General features: G+C 41.3%; 2 protein-coding genes across 5 annotated transcripts in view; one reads left to right on the top strand and one right to left on the bottom strand.

Annotated features, from left to right (window-relative positions):
• The window catches only part of Parpbp (PARP1 binding protein), a 49,452-nt gene extending 47,749 nt beyond the window's left edge, over window positions 1–1,703 (bottom strand). For 2 of the 3 annotated variants that reach the window (XM_052165018.1, XM_052165020.1), the window contains exon 1: window positions 1,604–1,703. The gene's annotated coding sequence lies outside the window, so the exon portion shown is untranslated. The remainder of the gene's footprint in view (window positions 1–1,603) is intronic. The other variant, XM_052165019.1, reaches the window with a different exon arrangement.
• A 28-nt stretch (window positions 1,704–1,731) lies between these two features.
• The window catches only part of Nup37 (nucleoporin 37), a 29,267-nt gene continuing 15,028 nt past the window's right edge, over window positions 1,732–15,970 (top strand). The window contains exons 1-5 of one of the 2 annotated variants that reach the window (XM_052165022.1): window positions 1,732–1,823; window positions 2,935–3,152; window positions 8,271–8,395; window positions 10,971–11,043; window positions 15,207–15,301. In XM_052165022.1, coding sequence (XP_052020982.1) covers window positions 2,997–3,152; window positions 8,271–8,395; window positions 10,971–11,043; window positions 15,207–15,301 — 449 coding nt within the window. In that variant the 5' untranslated portion in view covers window positions 1,732–1,823; window positions 2,935–2,996. The other variant, XM_052165023.1, reaches the window with a different exon arrangement.

Genomic DNA, 15,970 nt, shown 5'->3' with positions numbered 1-15,970 from the left:
CGCCATACTTTGGAGTCTCCTCACTACTTCTAGTCTTCTCTGTGTCTCTTTTTACAAGTTGGCTATATGTACGTGTTCGCCTAGATGTGGGCACATGGATGGAGGCCCAAGGTTGACACTGAGTGTCCTCTCTGCTGCTTTCTACCTTGTAGGCTGCAGAACAGTCCCTCCCTGTACCCAAGGCTCACTACTAGGGTAGCTCTTGCTCAGGTAGTTCTTGCCTACACCTCTGGCACACTGGAATGGCAAGCAGACTGCTACACCAACGTTTACGTTGGCTCTGAGGATTTGGATTCCAGTTCTCCTAATTGTCCAGATGCTTTATCCATTGAGCCACCTCCCCAGGCCCTACTCACAATTCCTGGATGAGCACCTAGCTTATCTCCTATTTGTCTCTTTAAAAAAGACAAAATTGAAGAAATCATAAAAGCGTGAGGGTGATATGATTAGTTTGCCTGAAATAAAAATTTTGGTAAAGGCCTACCTATTGGTATTATTTGAAGGTATTGTACGTTTAGATTTCTACAAATAAAAATTCGCCCAAAATTGGATCATCCTGAATCCCCTGGTCCTATCAGTTACTAAGCTAGGAGATCTTAGCTAAGTTATAGCATTTCTCCCTGCCTCAAATTCCTTATAGTGAAATGAACAAAGCTCTTACTGAGTATAGTTTGTGAACAGTAAAAGACGTAATGACATGTAAAGCTTTTATACATAGGATGCCAAGACCATTAGTTATGATCATGCATCATGAGGGTTTTTTAAAGGCTTTTCAGGTAATTTTCAGAAGTCTCAAAATGTTCTTTTTTTCCCCCACCAACCATTTAAACATGTAAAACCATGTTTAGCTCTGAACCTGGCTACTCACAAACAGGCATTGCAGGCTGGCATGTCAATGTCTACTGGAGTCTCAGCTTTTCCAGGGCTGCCTAACTTTTATTACCATAAAGAAATCAGGACTATGCCTCCCACTGCTCTATCTCCCAGCCTGTTGATTAGACTTGATGAGATGCTGTAGGTGGATGGAACAGATAAAAGGTGTCCTGTCGGAGGGAATAAAGTCTTGCTTTCAAACTGGTGCACTGGGGCGGAAAGTCTGACACAGGAAATCTTCGCTGGAAAGTAACGTTGAGAGCGGACCACACTTAGCTAAACATCCCTGCATGATTAACACAAATTTCTCCACATCCATCCTGGGGACTGTAATATCTACTTAACAAAATAAGGAGGCACCAGTGTAGCAAATATACAGCCTCCTTATTGCCAGCACTTAGAAAATGTTCCATTAAAAGATGACAGGTGACAGTTATTCTCCTAGGCTGGTCCCGAATGTCGCTCTGAAGGATGCAACAACAGACAGAAATTCTGGTCTAACGGACTTTTATAAAAGCAGATTGTGATGGGCTTCGGTCTTCCCAGCCGAGCCCTAGCGACCTTCCAGGTCTTTTATCGCGGGATACTGTGAAGTCAGGGCGAAGCCACTGCGCAGACCACGCCGCTGACTGGCACAAGGCACGTCGCTGTCACCGGGACGCGTCCGCAGAACAGCAGCAGAATTACCACTGGAGCTGCGACCGGAGAGCAGAGCAGAGAGGAGACCCACCTAGTCCGGCGACCCCGAGGGTGCAAGCCGAGGGAGGAGCGGCGCAGGCCCGGCTGCCGGACCGCAGAGGTTTGAATCGCCTCTGCGTCCCTTTCAAATCTCGCGGCGCGACCCGGGAACCAATCGCCGCGCTCGCCCTCCGACCCGGAAGCAGAGCGGGCGCGCGCCGCGGCCGCCCACGGTCGGGAGAGCCGTGCCCAGGTCACCTCCCCTGCGTTAGGTGCGTACGGAGCGCCGTGATCGGGGGTCGCCAGCTTGGTGCTGCTTCCCCAGGGGCGCTTCCCTGTTCCCCAGAGCTCTTCCCTGTGACCTCGCGAGGTGGGAGTGGGTTGTGGCGGGGGACACACTCCAGGGACTTGACTACTGTGCTTTCTCCGTGCACGCTAAGGAGGCCCTGGGAATGTTGACACCGGGCTTCAAAGACCCGGAGGAGAGGGGTTGCCATCAGATCCGGACCCCGAGTCTCCTGCACGCCCTATACCTCTCTGCTTTATGGTCTTCTCACCTCCTGGTCCCGTGTAACACGTGTCCAGTCTCCCTGAAATGGGACTTAAGCCGAAAACTCAGCAGATAACTCGGTATTTAAAGTGCTTGTTCTTAGCCTAGGTGCTTCCTTTTCATTAACAACAAACTAAAAATTCGCATGTGAGAATGCAATTTCTACGGTTCACAACTACCTGTCTCGCGACAAATTAGTTGAGGCTGGTGACTGATGTTATTAGTATCACACATTACTCCAGAGCCTGCGTTTTTGAATCTGCTTATTTTATTGCATAGGTATTTGTTGATTGTAACTATCCCTAAGTGATAATTATCCTTCAAGGCTCTTAGACTCTGTGTGTCTTTAGGGTGTCAGGGGTGGGACTTTCCAGTTCATCTGACCCTTGACTAGAGTTCAGGTGGTCTGACAAATTAGAATGTTAAAAGCCATATAGTTTGAAGAAATAATGTAGCATAGTGCTGGGAAAGGCAATTGTGTATTTGTGTTTTCTCTAGCATTTAGGCCCAACCCATGCTAAGGCTTCTAAAACCTCAACCTGTTGATTAACTTGGCAAATTTCTTCATAGGCAAAGTGGGGACAATTGGTAGTACCAGCTTTTATGGAATTCTTGAGTATAATAATGTCATTAGAACATTCCAACTACAAACAGTGCTGAATCTCTGTTGCTTAATAATCTTAGGAATCTATTTTTATTAAATTTATTCATATGTGTGTGTGAATATAATCAAAATTCTCTTTTGAGCTGCCTCTGCCGTTGCAGCACCAAGCCCTATTAGAATACTTATGTTGAATGACAAACACGTTTTAAATTTTGCTTGTGATCCACAGTTTCGTGACAGCCGATAAAAGGCTATCTGAGCCTTATAACTGCTCCAGCTTTGGGACGCAAGATGAAGCAAGATCCTACAAGAAATGCTGCCTACACCGTGGATTGTGAAGATTATGTGCACGTGGTAGAATTTAATCCCTTTGAGAGTGGAGATTCAGGAAACCTAATTGCATATGGCGGCAGTAATTATGTGGTTGTTGGCATGTGTACGTTTCAGGTTAGTCCACAAACTGCAGGGAGTGACAGTGAAGATATTTTATCAATATTAATGTATGCAAACCAAAGCTGAACTTATAAGTATATTGCTTTTGAATACAAGAAAAAAAATGTTTTGAAGATCTATAGGGATTTCCATTACTGATTGTTGAGACTTGTGTATACGTTATATAGATGATGGACGTGAAAACTTTGAAGCTCTTCTTTCACACAGTGATTTGTATTCTGTATTCTGATTAAGCCCAATACCACTGAGCACACATGTATTTATATGTATTAGAAGATCTACTGCAGGTTTCCTTGCATTAATCCATCATAGGAAACAAGGTGATACTGAAAGGCTAAAAAGTTATCTTCCAAAAAAATCCTACCTTTCATAAATAATATTCAACTTTCTTATCAATTTGCCTTCATACTCTATATGTCTACAGCAGATGTCTAGATAACCGTATAGGATTACATTTACAGCCGGCAGTTCATCATAGCTCCCTATGAGTTCTGTGTAGCCTGAGTGTCTAGACACTTAGTTTCGAATGGCTGTACTTCATTAAATACTTAACTCTTCTTCTCCTCCAAAGGTGAGGAATAGTGTGTCAGTGCATTTAAAGTTCCCAGAAGGCACTCGGCACATTGTGATCCATATATGTGTATTTTAGTTGTGGTTGGTAAGATCAGTAGCGGCAGCCACACCCTCATAGTTAATCATCAAAGAAAAATTGCTTCCAAGAGACCTCCTATAGTGTTTCCTCACAGGAAACCTAGGCCACACATAGGAAACACTCAGCAGTGAAAATTCACCACTATCCCCCATCTCCACCCTCACCCTCACCCCCCAGAATTTCGTTTCTGCTGTTCTTTGTGTACCAAGATGATATTTACAGGACTATATTTCTATGACCTTTGACCTAAGTTCAGCTGGACTGTCAGAATCATAAGTCGTGTGTCAGGCAAATCATGTGGCGTTGTTTTAAGAAAGACATATTAAAAACTTTCTCTAATGCGGGCCACTTACCTGTTGAAATGTTACGTAAGATGGGACTGAGTCCCCTCATTGCCACAACTTTCTTTGTTAACAGATGTGGACATAGAGTTGCATTTTCAAATAGTGACAAATATATCTACCTCTGGTTCAAATTCAGTTAGGAAGAACCAGAGGAAATCAAGATGGGAGAAAAATCAGAGAAAGGAAAGATGGAGAAGGCAGACAACAAGGAGAGACAGGACAATGAGAAGAATGTTTGTATCATTCAAAAACCTTGTCCTCGTTGATCCTCAGATCTGTGGGGACAACAAAGCAAGTTACCCAGGGGAAGACAGTAGGCGTTGTCTTTTATGAGCACATAGAGAACACGAGGCATATTCAGGTCTTAGCACTGGAGATGGAGTTAACGCTTCAGAGATGTTTGGGGGAATGCTTGACAATGGAGTGAGAACAAGGGTTAGACCTCATTTGAAAGTCCGTTCTTCTGTCAGACCCATTCTTGTGTTTCTGTTCAAATGAAGTCATTAGTTCTTCACTTCGCCTTGGAGATCCAAACCAAACCCCTGTTCCCTTTTGTCAGTTTAGATGCTGTTGATCATTCATTCCCATTCTATTATCGCGAACCTCCAAGCTCTGTGGCCCCCAATTTCACACCTTGTAAGAAAAAAGTGTAAATCAAACCAGTTTTCCCATGCCTATCAGAAGAAAGTCTTCACTGTAAGGTTATCAGGAAGCCAACTACAGAAAACTGTGAATTTCAGCAGAATGGTTTTCAGACTCTCGCTGTCCTTATATATCCAGAAATATGAATGAATATGGTAGGGTTGCTGTTTGCTACACTGTGGAGAGAGATTCTTCCCTATTCCCCAAGAGTCCGAAATCAGTGCACTCTTATAACAACCTCATTGATAAAAGACTAAATAAGGATAAAAAGTCTGAGCCTTCTTCACTCTTTGGTAATTTAAGTTTGGTTGGGCTTGAGTGAGAGCATTGGTTTAAGCCAGCACATTTTTGTGGAGAAAATGAAACAGAAAGATACCTTCATCCTTTAATAGCAAACTTCATTTAACAAGTATTTACTGAGTGCTTTTTGTCTGCCAAACTGTTCAGATCCAAGCATTGTTTAATAGACCAACTCAAATAAGGAACAGTTAATAAAAATAACTGTAAGTCTTAAGATAATAGACTTAAAACTGGGAAGGGAGAGTTGTGATTCAGATGTTAGTCACCTCAAGATTAACCCCAAGTCAACAGAGCTCATCCAGTACTAACCAGTTAGAATGTAATATGAGCCACAAGATAAGCTTAGACTTCATGAGAACATAAAAGTAGGGCCAGTAAGATGGCTTAGTGGTTACAGACACTTCTACAGACTACAGACTTCTTACCAAGCCTCATAACTCAAGATCAATTCCTGAAACCTAATGGGAAACTGAGGCCCAGCTCCTGACTGAGGGTTGCCCTCTGGCTTCAGCATGTGCACTATAGCACATGTGCACACACACACAAACACAAACATGATAAAAGTAATTAAAAAGGCAGAATAAATTTTAAATGAATATTTTAACTAGAGTACTTCATATATAATTAATATAAAGGTTATCCTATACTTTGTCTTATACTGGTAGATTTCTTTGAGATCTTTGTACATGTTCATTTTTATACCTTACAAAGTAAGTAGACACGCTGGCTGCATTTCAAATGCTTTAGGCTCTATATGGCTAGTAGCTATCTACAACAGTTCTCTATAGGTTGATAAGAAGGTTTTTGATCTTTATCTCTCAGCATTGTATTCTAATTAAAAGAAGATGGTATATTCGGAAACAAATTTCACAGCTATATTAAAAATGTATAAAACTCATGGAAGGGGACTTAGACTCTCCAGGAAGTCTAAAATTTGCCAGGCAAATTTTAACCTGTCACCTGCGTTTGTTTGCAGTACTGGGTGCTAATTCTGCTCTGAATGTGTTCACCTAACAGTGCTTGCTCTGTCAATGTTCAACATCACTAAATTCAGCTTATTTTGCACAGTTTCGGAGACAGAACTGGGCCATTAAATACAATTTACATGGAAACACTGACTTACATTGAGAACACTAATGGCCCTATCTACTATTGAATCTGCTTCTCCTAAAGCAGCTACTTTTCTCATTGAAAGTATTCAGAGAGGTTTTCTTTTCTTTTCTTTTTTTAATATTTTTTCAGATGTTGAGTTAAAATGAAAGCACTAAATAAGAGAGTTGCATTAGATAAACCAGCCTTGGTTAACTGACATTCTGTATGAGTCCTTAATGGGTGTGGTGGAAAGGCCTACCGCTTCAAATCCCTAGAAGAGCTCTTCCACCAACTTGGCTGTTCCTCAACCTCAAATTGCTGGAACCTTCTATAATAATTTCTCTTACAGCAAGTTTTCCACAGCCTCTTAATTTCCTGCCTATACAATACGGCCTACACCCCAAACTGAACCCAAAATAGCCTTCATGTCTGTCTATACCACACACACACTGCCCTTGTCATCGCTGGCTCACTAACAGACAGTGTTGCCAGGGGCAGGGCAAGGCTTCCTGTTCATACATAAAGCTTCGTCTGTGCAGTGCCCGTGATTTCATTATTCCTGAGACTGCTCAGTAATTCCACATCTAATCTGAGTAATGAATACAGGTTCTGCTTTCCATCACTGTTGTTACAGTAGCAAAATAATGTGTGTTTTATATATAAATTCATTTTTAGCTTTTTCGAATATGGAAAAATGGATCTAAGTCAGTCTGTGAAGTCAGCTCTGGTTAGGCTCTTAAACTTAGTTTTAGGCTGCTGAGTGGCCACTGCCTTGGCGGATCTGTTAGCTGCTTAGTTGTAATATATACAAATTAGGAAGTAATAAAACTTGGCAGTGCTTTTTTTTTTTTAATTCACTTCTTTGATTAATGGAAAAGCCTTCTGTTACGTTTACCTGGAATCTAAAGTTACATTCAAATAGTCCTTGAATTTTATCAAGACTTGGGTAGATGCCTGTAAAATGACTTCGCTGAGATCTCAAAATCTATCTTGGAAAAATCAATACATCTCCTGGGACTCAACAACAGTATATGTGAGAGTATACTGTGAAACATGTAAAATAATAAATACAGTAGATCCCTGTATACCTATTACTTAGTCTGAAAATTAGGAGTTTAGCAATTACTTTGCAAGACTCCTGAGTATCTTCTCTCGCTGCCTCTCTTGGTTGGAAATTTGTGTGGCTGGTTCCCTGTTCCTAGAGGATTATCACTGTGACTCAGTATACCTTATATCACTTTCATGCTCTCTAGGGCAGTGGTTCTCAGCCCGTGGGTTGTGACCCATTTAGGGAAACAATGGCCCTTGCACAGGAGCCACCTAAGATCCCCGGAAATCACAGATGCTTACGTTACGATTCCTAACAGTAGCAAAATTAGAGTTATGAAGCAGCAAAGGAAAAAGCTATGGTTGGGAGTCACCACAACATGATGGATGAACTATATTGAAGTGTTGCAGCGTGAGGTAGGCTGGGACCACTGGTCTAATAGGACATGTAAATTATAACAGCTCATGTGTATATAATACTGTGTAAAAGTTAACATTGATTTGGAGGCATGCATTGCCATTCAAAGGATCTTCCATATACGTAAAACATGTATGTGCTCAGTTATCTTTCTGTCAGTTGATAATTGGTGTATAATTACCCATTTACCTAGAAGACTTGACTTTGAAGCCATCTCGTTCTTTTAATTACTATGCAGTGGATTTACTGTTGAAAATAAAATGTCCCTAGGTGAAGGAGGCCATTTTTACTGCTTTGCTTTACCTATGTCTTTGTTTTTAAGTGAGGCTTAACAGCTTTTTTGTTTGTTCATTTTTATTTCTTTTGCCTCTCTCCAAAGACACTGGGGACCAAACTAGGACCTTGAACACATTAGACAAATACTCTAAAGCTACGTCTCAAGCCCCCAGTATTCTTTTTAACTCCATAAACTACTATAATCTCAATATCTAATTTTCTTATGTTTTCTTTCTTCAAAAACATATGCATGCCTTGGGATAAATTATAGATTAAGATGAAATTCAGAATATTTTATTGTTTGTCCTTATAACATTAAAGCATTTGCTGTATCCGTTTAGGAGGAAGAAACAGACATTGAAGGGATTCAGTATAAAACGCTGCGGACATTCCACCATGGAGTCCGAGTTGACGGCATTGCCTGGAGCCCAGAGACCAAGCTTGATTCGCTGCCGCCTGTCATCAAGTAAGTCGAACCATTTCGGTGCAGCGTAATGGTCCTTCCTGGTGAGCCATCCCAGGTGCGCCATGCCTGTGGTCCATCGCTAGATGACTAGATGTTTGCTATTATTCAGTTACGGATTATGGATTATGGTCTTTATGACTGTGACTGATGTTTTATTTATTTAATGTATATAAGTATGCTGTCACTGGCTTCAGACACCAAAAGAGGGCATCAGATCCCATTGCAGATGGTTGTGAGCCACCATGTGGTTGCTGGGAATCAAACCCAGGACCTCTGGAAGAGCAGTCAGTGCTCTTAACCGCTGAACTATTTCTCCAGCCTGTACTCCTTACTCTTAATTAAAGGACTATTTAAGCCCTAACAAGATAGCACAGTGGGTAAAGTACTTGCCACCAAGCCTTACTACCTAAGTTCAGTTTCCAGAACCTGTTTGATGGAAGGAAAGCTAACTAACTCCAGTCGTCCTCTGACTCCACACACCCACCATTGTGTGTGCACAGAAGCACACAAGGTAAATGTGGGAACAATGAAGTGCTACTTTGTTATAGCAACTACATTTGTTTGAAACAGTAGTACAGTGATCCCAGATGTGCACAAGGACATAGTCTCATGTTCAGCATGACATTCATGTCTTGTTTATTCAGTGGGCTTCAGTTTTGATGAAAGCATTTTTTAAAAATTGGTTTTGGGAAAAATCAAGTACTTGTAGAGGACCTAGGTTGAATTCTTAGGATCCATAGCAGGTGGCTTACAACCCACAACCACTGGTGACTCCTCTCCAGGGAGAGCCAATGCCTCTGGCTCCCACACACACCTACACAGACCAAGCTTTAACAAGTGTGTGTGTGTGTGTGTGTGTGTGTGTGTGTGTGTGTGTGTGTGTGTGTGTGTGTGTTTTGACACCTACACAGACCAAGCTTTGACAAGTGTGTGTGTCACTTCTTGTTTCTCCATATTTCTGTGAGTTTACTACAGTTTATCATTTTTGAGGGATTTTATTTGTTTATTTATTGTTTTTTAGTAATCTGCGTCAAATCAGTTTTGGAACTTATATAATTTAAAGAATATTTTAGAGCAAGCTGACAGCATATATTTATTATTTTAAATAAAATATATATCTTATAAAGATAATATGTTCTTAATATACCTTTACTTGGGAGGCAGAGGCAGGTGGATTTCTGAGTTGGAGGCCAGCCTGTTCTACAAAGTGAGCTCCAGGATAGCCAGGGCTACACAGAGAAACCCTGTCTTGGGAAAAAAAAAAAGATTATATCAATCAACATGAATATGTTAGCTCCCAGTTTTTAAATGGGGTGCATACAGTTACAGCCTGATGTCCTACTTAAAATTTGATCAAGTCTCCTTACCTTTATTTTAACTAGACTTTGTAAGTCTCATCTTTCTGGAAATCAGTATACCTTGCTTTAATCACATTCACCTCATCACTTTTTGGCAGCATCTATGGTGTGAGCGACTATTTTAAAAAATATAGAACACTAATAGTAAAATCCAAGCATCCTGTGGCATGCATCCTGACGAAACACCCAGAACTGTCACAGTGTCCATGAGATCAGATGCAGCGGTTTCTCAAGCACATGGCAGGTGTCCCATTGGTTTTCTGATGCCCTTTTACTTCCATAATAGAAAAAGAAAATGATATTATGTTACTTAGATGTGTCCATTTTCTTGTGAGGGGTGGCACACGTAGACTAGCTTGGTGGCTTTAAGACTCTGCAAGCAGGCACTCCATACATAGGATTATTGTGTGAAGACTTCTTGCTTATCTGTGGCAGCAAATATCCTGAAAGTTATACACAGGCTGTTTACTCCTCAGCTTTTATTAATATTTATAATGTCTGCCTCAGGTCACTTCTCCATGCAGTATAGCTAAAAGAAGCCAAAAGGTTGGATACCCAGATATACATATGTATTTATATATAATTATAGTCATATATGTGCTCTATTATCTGCCTATTTTTTAAAGAGTATCCTGAAATAAATAAAGTAGCCAGGTTGTGACTGCATAGTGGGCTTTGTATGTGGCTGAGGTGCAGCTTAGCATCTCTTGTTAAGCTGACGTTTACGAGGTTCTGGTTGGTAATGCGGTGGGGTGGGGTGGGGTGTTTGCCCTCTGCCTGAATGGCTGCACTTTTCATCTGTGCTTCATTTTCATCTCAGCAGTGGAGCTCAGATCGCTCATCTTGTTTCAGTCTCTGAGGTGTTCTGGTCCCCTTAGAGGACGACTTGTAAACCCCTAATGTAGCAACGACTCAGAGAAAGGTAGAGAACGCCATCTTAGTATGAAATTCTGTTTATGGTTGAAGACCCAAACCCAGAATGTCCTGACCCTTTATGTGTTCCAAAATACAACCTTGCATTTGTCTCCTACTTTCTTTAATGGCTGTAATATTTTTTTAGTGTAAACTGCAGTATAACCCCCCAGCCTGCCGTCACCAGTCCCAAAACATCTCATGAGTCATGACAAGGTTTGATGACTTAGAGCCAAAGGCGGCATGGCCTGGGAGAGGACTTGAACGTACAAAGGCTAAGATAGTCTGATTCCTCTTTCCTTTAGGTTTTGTACTTCTGCTGCTGATATGAAGATTAGATTATTTACTTCAGATCTTCAAGATAAAAATGAATATAAGGTATATTGGCAAGTATAATGAATACATCTTCATTGAAATATGTTCATTTTCTTTGCTTATGTACTTATCATGGTTTAAAATGACACTTTAATGACCATTGGATTAGTCAGGAATTCTCTAGAGGAAAAGAGCAGTAGAATGAATGTATTTATAACAGTGGATTTATTCCATGACTGACACAGTAGGAACTGGGTCATCCAGCGGCCACAGTCTGCATGCTGAAGAGGCCGGGAACCCTGGACTGTTCTGTCTGAGGCTTGACACCTCAGCAGTCCAATTGGTGTTGAAGGCCTGGAAGATTCTGAGTGAGATCACATGGCACTCTGATGTCAGCAAAGAACAGGGACAGTGGCACAGCAGGCTGGGCACACTCTCCAGCAGAAGGGAAGGCAGGCTGGTAAGCAACACAGTTCTTCCTGGGATCACTTTGTATCTGGGGCCAGCCATTCCGGGTGAGGATCTTCCCCTTCAGTCCAGAGGCCTGTGTCTTAGTCAGTCAAGATCCAGTCAAGTAGATGATTACTAGTCACCATCCCCTCAAAGACTGCAGTCTAGGTTTCATTTACTATATCATCACCCTAGTAGCCAGGTTGTCAGAAGGAGCCAGTTAGAAACTATGATAGCAAAATGGCCATTTTAACTATATTGATTCTACCGATCCATGAGCATGGGAGGTTTTCCCATTTTTTGAGGTCTTCTTCCATTTCCTTCTTCAGAGTCTTGAAGTTCTTGTCATACAGATCTTTCACATGTTTGGTAAGAGTCACCCCAAGATACTTTATACTGTTTATGGCTATTGTGAAGGGGGTCATTTCCCTAATTTCTTTCTCAGCCTGCTTATCCTTTGAGTATAGGAAGGCCACTTATTTGCTTGAGTTGATTTTATAACCTGCCACTTTGCTGAAGTTGTTTATCAGCTGTAGGAGCTCTCTAGTGGAGTTCTTTGGGTCACTTAGGTAGACGATCATGTCGTCTGCAAATAATGATAGTTTGACTTCTTCCTTTCCAATTTGTATCCCTTTGACCTCCTTATGTTGTCGAATTGCCCGAGCTAGTACCTCAAGTACAATATTGAAAAGATAAGGAGAAAGGAGGCAGCCTTGTCTGGTCCCTGATTTCAGTGGGATTGCTTCAAGTTTCTCTCCATTTAGTTTGATGCTGGTTTTGCCTAAAGCACTATACAGATTCAATGCAATACCCATCAAAATCCCAATTCAATTCTTCACAGAGTTAGAAAGAGCAATTATCAACTTCATCTGGAACAACAAAAAACCCAGGATAGCTAAAACTATTCTCAGCAACAAAAGAAAATCTGGGGGAATCAGTATCCCTGACCTCAAGCAATACTACAGAGCAATAGTGTTAAAAACTGCATGGTATTGGTACAGTGACAGGCAGGAGGATCAATGGAACAGGATTGAAGATCCAGAAATGAACCCACACACCTATGGCCACTTGATCCTCGACAAAGAGGCTGAAAACATCCAATGGAAAAAAAGATAGCCTTTTCAACAAATGATGCTGGTTCAACTGGAGGTCAGCATGCAGAAGAATGCAAATTGATCCATCCTTGTCTCCTTGTACTAAGCTCAAATCCAAATGGATCAAGGACCTCCACATAAAGCCAGACACTCTGAAGGTAATAGAAAAGAAACTGGGGAAGACCCTTGAGGACATCGGTACAGGGAGAAAGTTTCTGAACAGAACACCAATAGCGTATGCTCTAAGAGCAAGAATTGACAAATGGGACCTCATAAAATTACAAAGTTTCTGTAAGGCAAAGGACACCATCAAGAGGATAAATCGGCAACCAACAAATTGGGAAAAGATCTTCACCAATCCTACATCAGACAGAGGGCTAATATCCAATATATATAAATAACTCAAGAAGTTAGACTCCAGAAAACCAAACAACCCTATTAAAAAATGGGGGTACAGAGTTAAACAAAGAATTCTCACCTGAAGAACTTCGGATGGCGGAGAAGCATCTTAAAAAATGCTCAACTTCATTAGTCATTAGGGAAATGCAAATCAAAACAACCCTAAGATTTCATCTTACACCAGTCAGAATGGCTAAGATTAAAAATTCAGGAGACAGCAGGTGTTGGAGAGGGTGTGGAGAAAGAGGAACACTCCTCCACTGCTGGTGGGGTTGCAAATTGGTACAACCACTCTGGAAATCAGTCTGGCGGTTCCTCCGAAAACTGGGCACCTCACTTCCAGAAGACTGCTATACCACTCCTGGGCATATACCCAGAAGACTCCACACCATGTAATAAGGATACATGTTCTACTATGTTCATAGCAGCCCTATTTATAATTGCCAGATGCTGGAAAGAACCCAGGTATCCCTCAACAGAAGAGTGGATGCAAAAAATGTGGTATATCTACACAATGGAGTACTATTCAGCCATTAGAAACAATGAATTCATGAAATTCTTAGGCAAATGGATGGAGCTAGAGAATATCATACTAAGTGAGGTAACCCAGACTCAAAAGGTGAATCATGGTATGCACTCACTAATAAGTGGACATTAACCTAGAAAACTGGAATACCCAAAACATAATCCACACATCAAATGAGGTACAAGAAGAAAGGAGGAGTGGCCCCTGGTTCTGGAAAGACTCAGTGAAACAGTATTCAGCAAAACCAGAACGGGGAAGTGGGAAGGGGTGGGTGGGAGGACAGGGGAAGAGAAGGAGGCTTGCGGGACTTTCGGGGAGTGGCAGGGCTAGAAAAGGGAAATCATTTGAAATGTAAATAAATTATATTGAATAAAAAAAAAAGAAACTATGATAGCACTTACAGATGCTAGGAAGAGCAAGTAAGAGAGGAGTTTACAGGTGAGTATGCTAAGAATGAAAGGAATGTAACTTCAAGAGAACATCCATTGAGTACAGGTAGCCTAGGCTGGATTACAGAATGGTGGTGGGTGGAGAATGAGCATGATATATGCATTGATAATTACAAACATGAACAAGTACTATGTTGTTTAAGGTTCTCACAACACAGTAAGAAAAGTGAAGCAAGCCAGGCAGTGGTGGTGCACACCTTTAATCCCAGCACTCGGGGTGTTGGGGGGAGGCAGGGCAGAGGCTAGTGGGTCTCTGAATTTAAAAGGCCAGCCTGGTCTATAGAGTGAGTTCTGGGACAAGCCAGGACTACACAGAGAAACCCTGTCTTGGAAAACCAAAAAGAGAAGCACATGACACCCATGACCCTGACACCTTCTGAAGGGTGGGTCTCGAGCCTCACTGCAGTCATCCTTGCAGTGCGCGCTCCTACTGGGACCTCTTCAGGGGATTCTTAGAAAACTAAATGCAGACCCTCTTAAGACAATAGATCCCTCCCTGTTCTCCCCACAGCAGGCAGGGAACAAGAAAACTCTTCCTAATTGATAAAGTTATCTATAGCATCTATTTGCCTCATAAGGTTGTAAGCACTGGCTGAGCTAGTTCATAGAGAGCATAGAGAACACTTTATACATAGTATCATATACATACACACACACACACACGTATGTTTTCTGTTAGTAGTTCTCATGTTGAGTTGAAATTTTGTCATATTTTCATATAAGAATAGTATTAATCCTCACAAGTTCCCATTAGTTCCATCAGGGAAGGGGAGTTTTGTGTTGATGGTGACAGTGGGGTTTTAGTATTCGCTATCCTTGGTGCTGTCATTGACACTGAACAAATGATTGCACGCATTAGAGGCGAACTTCATACTGTGCATATTTGCTAGGTGCTTATACGTGTCCAGAGCGACAGAAAAACGAAATAAGAAGCTTCTCGGATGTGTGTTTCTGCAACTTCACTTGTTATTTGAGCGTTATCTAGTAAGTGAGAAAGGCCGTGGTATGAGGACAGATGCAGTTAAATAAAATGTGTTTTATAAGAAATGCACACTAGAAAGGCTGAGCTAGTAGCCATGTGTTGAATGATTTTGACTTCTCTCCAAGATAGCCTTTCTAGGAAAGTTGCTAGATAAATCACACTTTTTAAAATGGCAGATTTATTAACATATTATAGAAAAAAGTATGGGGTGAAAATATTAGGTAGGGACATTATAGACTGGCTGTGCTTCCTTACCATTTCTCTCTCTCTCCCTCCCTCCCTCCCTCCCTCCCTCCCTCCCTCCCTCCTGCCCCCCTCTCTCTCAGGTTTTGGAGGGCCACTCAGATTTCATTAATGATTTGGTGTTCCATCCCAAAGAAGGCCAGGAGATCGCAAGTGTGAGTGACGACCACACCTGCAGGTATGTTGCTTGTGTTACAGGCACAGTTTTGTTTTGTCGTTTTTTAATAAAGACATTGTAGCTTCTGTATAGACTCTACAAAATACCAGAAATGAAGTCTATTTCATTTAAGTTGTAGAAATGTCCCAAACTTGAGTTCCAAAACCAATAAAGTTTCCATCCAATTACAGGGTGCTCCCTCCCTTCTTCATATGGGCCTCACGCCCTCTTCCTTTAGATCTGAATATTTCTTATCACTCGTGTATATGAGTGCTACAGCCAAGGCACACAGCAGCTCTAACTGCTGTCGGAAGGGATGTTTGTTGGTTTAGTTTGGTTATATTTCTTTGCTTTAACTTCTTTTAATTGAAATAAATTAATTTTTTTAATATGCAATCTATTCTAATGTTTCCCCTTCACCCAGCTCCCCACCCACCTAAATAAACACCCTTTCTTGTTCTCTCATTAGAAATAAGCAGGCATTAACAATAATAATAAAACAAGATAACAATTCTGAATAGGACAAATCAGAGACAGAAACAGAGAAAACATAAAATGCAGAGCCAAAGAAAAAACAAAGAAAAAGACATACACATTCGCACACACAGGGTGAATCCCATAAAAACACAGAACCAGAAACCTTAATATAGAAGCAGAAGACCTGTATAATAATATAATATATTTATTATA

The sequence above is a fragment of the Apodemus sylvaticus genome, chromosome 20 (genome assembly GCF_947179515.1).
Source record: "Apodemus sylvaticus chromosome 20, mApoSyl1.1, whole genome shotgun sequence".
In the NCBI taxonomy this organism is placed as follows: domain Eukaryota; kingdom Metazoa; phylum Chordata; class Mammalia; order Rodentia; family Muridae; genus Apodemus; species Apodemus sylvaticus.
The sequence above is the reverse complement of the archived record's forward strand: the minus strand, read 5'-3'. Positions and strand labels throughout refer to the sequence as shown.